The sequence below is a fragment of the Poecilia latipinna genome, unplaced genomic scaffold (genome assembly GCF_001443285.1).
Source record: "Poecilia latipinna isolate Pla-1442-1.1 unplaced genomic scaffold, P_latipinna-1.0 Scaffold1022, whole genome shotgun sequence".
Taxonomy (NCBI): Eukaryota; Metazoa; Chordata; class Actinopteri; order Cyprinodontiformes; family Poeciliidae; genus Poecilia; species Poecilia latipinna.
The window spans coordinates 186,098-190,920 of record NW_015113638.1 but is presented as its reverse complement, the minus strand read 5'-3'; the positions used below and the strand labels follow the sequence as shown (position 1 = coordinate 190,920).

Sequence of the window (4,823 nt, the reverse complement as noted above, 5' to 3'; positions counted from 1 at the left end):
CGGGGTCTACTCTTATGTCTATGGAACTAATGCAACCTGGCCGTTCAGACTCAAGTCACATTCGTGTCATGTTTAGGACCCGCGTATCCAAGTGGCCTGGGTTGAAAAACTTCGATCTGCGTTGTTCAGACTGATAAAAAGATCAGATGCATGTCGCATTGAGAAGGAATAAATGGATTTAGGTCACTTCCAGCAAAATGTTGCTTTTGCTCTGCTCAGGTTGAAAACTCCGCCTCGGCCTCAGGGACAGAGAACCGAGCCTGAAAGCAGAGGAGGGGTGAGACGCCGTTTTTCTTCTTACGTTAGCAGATCATTTACCCTAAAAACGTGATAAGTTGACCAAAGGGTTTCCTGTCTGCGCCCAGATGTTCCCCGGTTTTGGAGAAACGGGCTTCCACATGTCTTTCGGGATCGGAGCGTTCCCCTTCGGCTTTTTCACCACAGTCTTCAACGCCAACGACCCCTTCCACAGAGCAGGTAAACACGAATCAAAACAATCAATTCACACTTTACCTGGATCGTTTCTCACCAGAAATTAAGTTACTGGATTTATAAAAACTAAGGATGTAAATATTACACTAAGGTCATATGACCAGAATACAGCGGGAAAGTGTAACTTTTTTTTCCTTTTTGAGGGTTTGGAAATAAATCAAAAATAAATTTTGTTTAGAGACACGATTGTCCATCTTACTTGTTGTTTTGGTTGAATAATTAAAATACTTTCCAGTTCCAGTATTAAATATTTGTTAGAAATTAAAGTTTGATTCTGTTTTTGGGGAGGATGAACATGCATTATTATGGCCTAACTGCACTAATTCTGTTGGTCTGCTGCACAATAAAGCACATTAAAGTTGTGGTTAGGAAAGGTGCATCGATTATGTGTAAATGTAAAGTTTTAAAGGGACAAAGCTTCCTTATAATCTCCCGTCTCTGCTCAGACCAGTATGTAGGGGATCACCAAGCCAACGGTAACCTTAACAACGGCAACAACAACAACAACTGGCAGGACTCCCTCTTCCTGTTCGTCGCCATCATCTTCTTCTTCTGGCTGCTGAGCGTCTGATGATGACGACCACCGTATAAAAATAAAAACAAGACTGGAGACACTAGCGCGCGCACACACACACACACACACACACTCACACATGATTTTCATTATGTAACCTGAGAAAAAGCTGCTGAGAGTCAAGAAATACAGGTTTTCTCCTCCACTCCGCCCCCAACACACACACTGACACACACCTGCTGTGTTAACACTGTAAAAACACAAAATCTTACCAAGTATTATTGTCTAATTTCTAATGCAGATATCTTAGCACACTTGAAATAAGACAAAGTAATTTACAAGAAACTTTTCAGCAAGATATAGGAGCTTGATTTGAGTAAATAATTCCTTGATGATGATAAAGTACGAGTTCTAGTAGCAGATTATTTATTACATGGGAAAAATGTGTGTCTGAACTAATCTGCCAGTGGAACAAAACATTTTACACAGATAACAAATATTATAAGCCTCATTATAGCTTATAATATGGGAAATGATTTTTGGTCTACTTTTTAATGCTAATATATTTATACAATTGAAATAAGACAAGTAACGTTTTCTGCACAACGCAAGATCTTTTTTTAAGTGAATAATTCCTTAATATTCATGAAAAAGTGCAACTTCCTGTCAGATTATTTCACTTATAAACTGGAAAGTGAAATAATCTGCTTGTGGAAATGGCTTTTTTTTAATATTTAGGAATTGACATAAAACAATTCCTTCCTAAAAAATTACTTTAACTTAGTTTTGTCTTATTTCAAGTGTACTGAGATATTTTCTGTATAAACTAAACTATAAATACTTGGTGTTATTTTATGTTTTTGCAGTGAATGTTGTTTATGCAACAAAATAAATCACAATCCAGAGCAGGAGTCGGCAACCTTGCCTTTTTTTAATTTTTAACTCTGTTCTTTACCGTTTCAGGTCAAAGTCAGAGCCACAGGTTGCTGACCTCTGACCCCCAGTAATCTAGGGCCACCTCTGTAGTTGTCAGCACAGAGTTTGGTGACAGTATTAAAAGTTTTTAGCTGATGGAGCAGAAACAGCCGGGATGGGTAAACCTTCTTCTTGGTTTCTATATTCAGTATCCGTAAGGTGGAAGGAACGGGAGTAAGTTTATTTACATTCGTCTTAAACTGCCATTACACTGTGAGGTCACCTGAGGATGGAGCTGTCCTTAACGTCTGGTGTCTTTTTGTTTTTTTCTGTGTGTTTTTTTTCCCCCAGAATGCAACACAGTTTTATTTCAGAACGGATCCACTGAAATCTTAAAGGTGCCACTCACAGGACTTTTGCAGAATAAATGAGTTCTTTGGACTTTTCCCCCTGAAATGGAGCGATTATGAAACACTTATGTCTTGTTTTGTTTTATCTCTGTGTGTGTGTATACTTAATATATTTGTATATATGAATATTGTAAATGCTGTTTATGTGTTTCGGGGAGCTACAGACGATTGCTCAGACGTGAAAGTCTTATGATTCTGCTTCTAAAACAAAAAACAGACTTTCCCTATTGATGTGAATGATGAGGTGAAGTTTCACTTTTCCTGGACAAATAACTGACAAAATCTGTAAAAAAAAAAAAGAGAGAAAAATAATAAAAAATAAGCCCAATCTTTATAGTAACACATTTTTTTCCACCCAATACCAATCTGTTTTTTTAAAAGGTGCTTCAGGTTTCATTTTTCTTTTTAAAATTCAAATTAAATACTTTATTTATCCCACAGGAAAATTAAATCATCTTAGGTAATGACAATATGAAGCAGAATATTACCTTCACTTATGAAATCTTACCAATTATCTTTGGTCTAGTTTCTAGAGTAAATAGTTTGGTACGTTTGAAATAAAACTTTCAAGTAACATCTTGGCAAGTCGTGAGTTTGTTTTTAGTCGATAATTCATTAATATCGATTTTAAAAAACAGTTGTAGTTCCACTGGCAGATTATTTCATTCATTACAAGATATTTTAATCTGTTATAAGTTAAATAATCTGCCAGTGGAGCCTGTTCACTGTGTTGAGTCAAAATCAACTGCTACACCGTTACCTAGCAACCCCAGCAGAGCCCCGCCCGTTGCCTAGCAACCCAAGGAAGAGTTCCAGCATGCTCCAGCTTCAAACAAACGATTTTCCTAAAAAGTTGCTTGTGAAGTTTTGTCTTATTTCAGGCGTGCTAAGATATGTGACCTAGAAACTAGACAATCTTGGTAAGACTTTGTGTTTTTGAAGTGTAAACCTTTATCCGACTTTAATTAAACTCAGAGTTCTGAGTTTTAGTGCACTTAATAGTATTAGTATTTGACCTGCTGATTAAGGGAATAAATTGGCCAAACTGATGGTGCATCTCTAGTTGCAGTTTTCTAACCTGTTGCATCAGGAGATTGTGTTTAAACCATGAATCAAGTCTTCTATGTTCCTGCCAGAGTCAGAAAAGAAACTGAAGGTCATCTGAAGGACAGGCTGTCCTTCCACCGCCACCGGGCCTCGTTCTTGTCTTACGTATTTTGTCTGTCGGAGCGACTCTTTGTACCGAGGGTCTAATGTGACACTTAAACAGGTGGCTGAGGCCACAATGCAAATGGAGACTGTTGTGGAAAAACCAAATGTTCCTGGAGATTAAAGTTGATTGAAATGTTTGCTTTGTGTCTGATTTAAAAGAAAAACCTGACTTTTCTACAGGACTTTAAGAAGCGGTTTTGTTTTATAGTCATTTATATTTTCTATGGATACAACTAAGTTTTCATTTTATTGAATATTCTGACGATCAATCGCATATAAAAGAAATTGGCACATTTTGCAGAATTTTTATTTAACCACCTGTTTATCGCATATTAGAAATACATGAAGACAATTTAATTCTTAAAAAAGAATATTTTACTGCATAAAATGTAATAACATTGCTTTAGTGTAAGCTTGATCATTTGTCACAAAGGATGAATCTACAACTGAAAAAATACTTAATATGAAAAGCTCAGCCTTTTCTGTTCAGAGCCAATTGATTATTTTTGCATTAACCAATTAATAATTAATAGCAAAAGATAATAGGTTGTTTTTTAGAGAATTTGAACCAAGTAAAGCTAAAACTATTCCACTTGAGTTCAAAGTAGAAGATATTTACAAATAAGTTTTTTTTTTTATCTTAAATGTGAAATGTATATGTTGTATTTGAACAGTTTTGGATTAATTACTGCTCCGTCTGTGTTCTTTCAGTAAATTGCATGTTGTGGTCAATACTGTAAAAAATCTGTACTAAATTGCTTCATCATGATTAATTGTTAATATTTTCATAGTAATAAGGAAAACAAATTTACTGCTTATGGGATATTTTAAGGCTCAGGTCTATGTGGAGAAAGTAACAGATTGATTTGGTCAGTGTTATCAAATGTTAAAACTTCAGGACTGGAAAAAAGAAAAGGCTTCTTAAAAGTAGACTGAAACATTATTTACAATTTTATTGTACAATTCTTATTGCAATCAAATGCATAAAATACAGTACAGTGTATAAAATATATTTTTAAAATATTTAAAACTTTTCTATCCCTTCTTTCCTATAAATAAAAATCACAACAATGGTGTTGATGTGATTTTAAATGTCACATTAAAAGCTGTTTATCTGAGCAAATAAAAACTGCAGGTCACTTAAAGTAAAAGAAACGTGGAAATTAGAAACTATATTCAGACAGAATAAAACACATAATTAGACAGTTAATATTAGGATTTCACAAACATGAAAAACTAACTAAAAAGGTGCAAAAAGCATTTTAACTTTGGTAAACGTA

At 35.0% G+C, this 4,823-nt stretch overlaps 1 protein-coding gene across 1 annotated transcript in view; it reads left to right on the top strand.

The window, feature by feature from the left end:
- Nucleotides 1-2,653, top strand: part of rnf5 (ring finger protein 5) — a 15,447-nt gene extending 12,794 nt beyond the window's left edge. Inside the window, exons 4-6 of the mRNA XM_015050983.1 lie at nucleotides 220-277; nucleotides 366-477; nucleotides 939-2,653. Coding sequence (XP_014906469.1) covers nucleotides 220-277; nucleotides 366-477; nucleotides 939-1,063 — 295 coding nt within the window. The 3' untranslated portion in view covers nucleotides 1,064-2,653. The remainder of the gene's footprint in view (nucleotides 1-219; nucleotides 278-365; nucleotides 478-938) is intronic.
- Nucleotides 2,654-4,823: the final 2,170 nt, after the last annotated feature.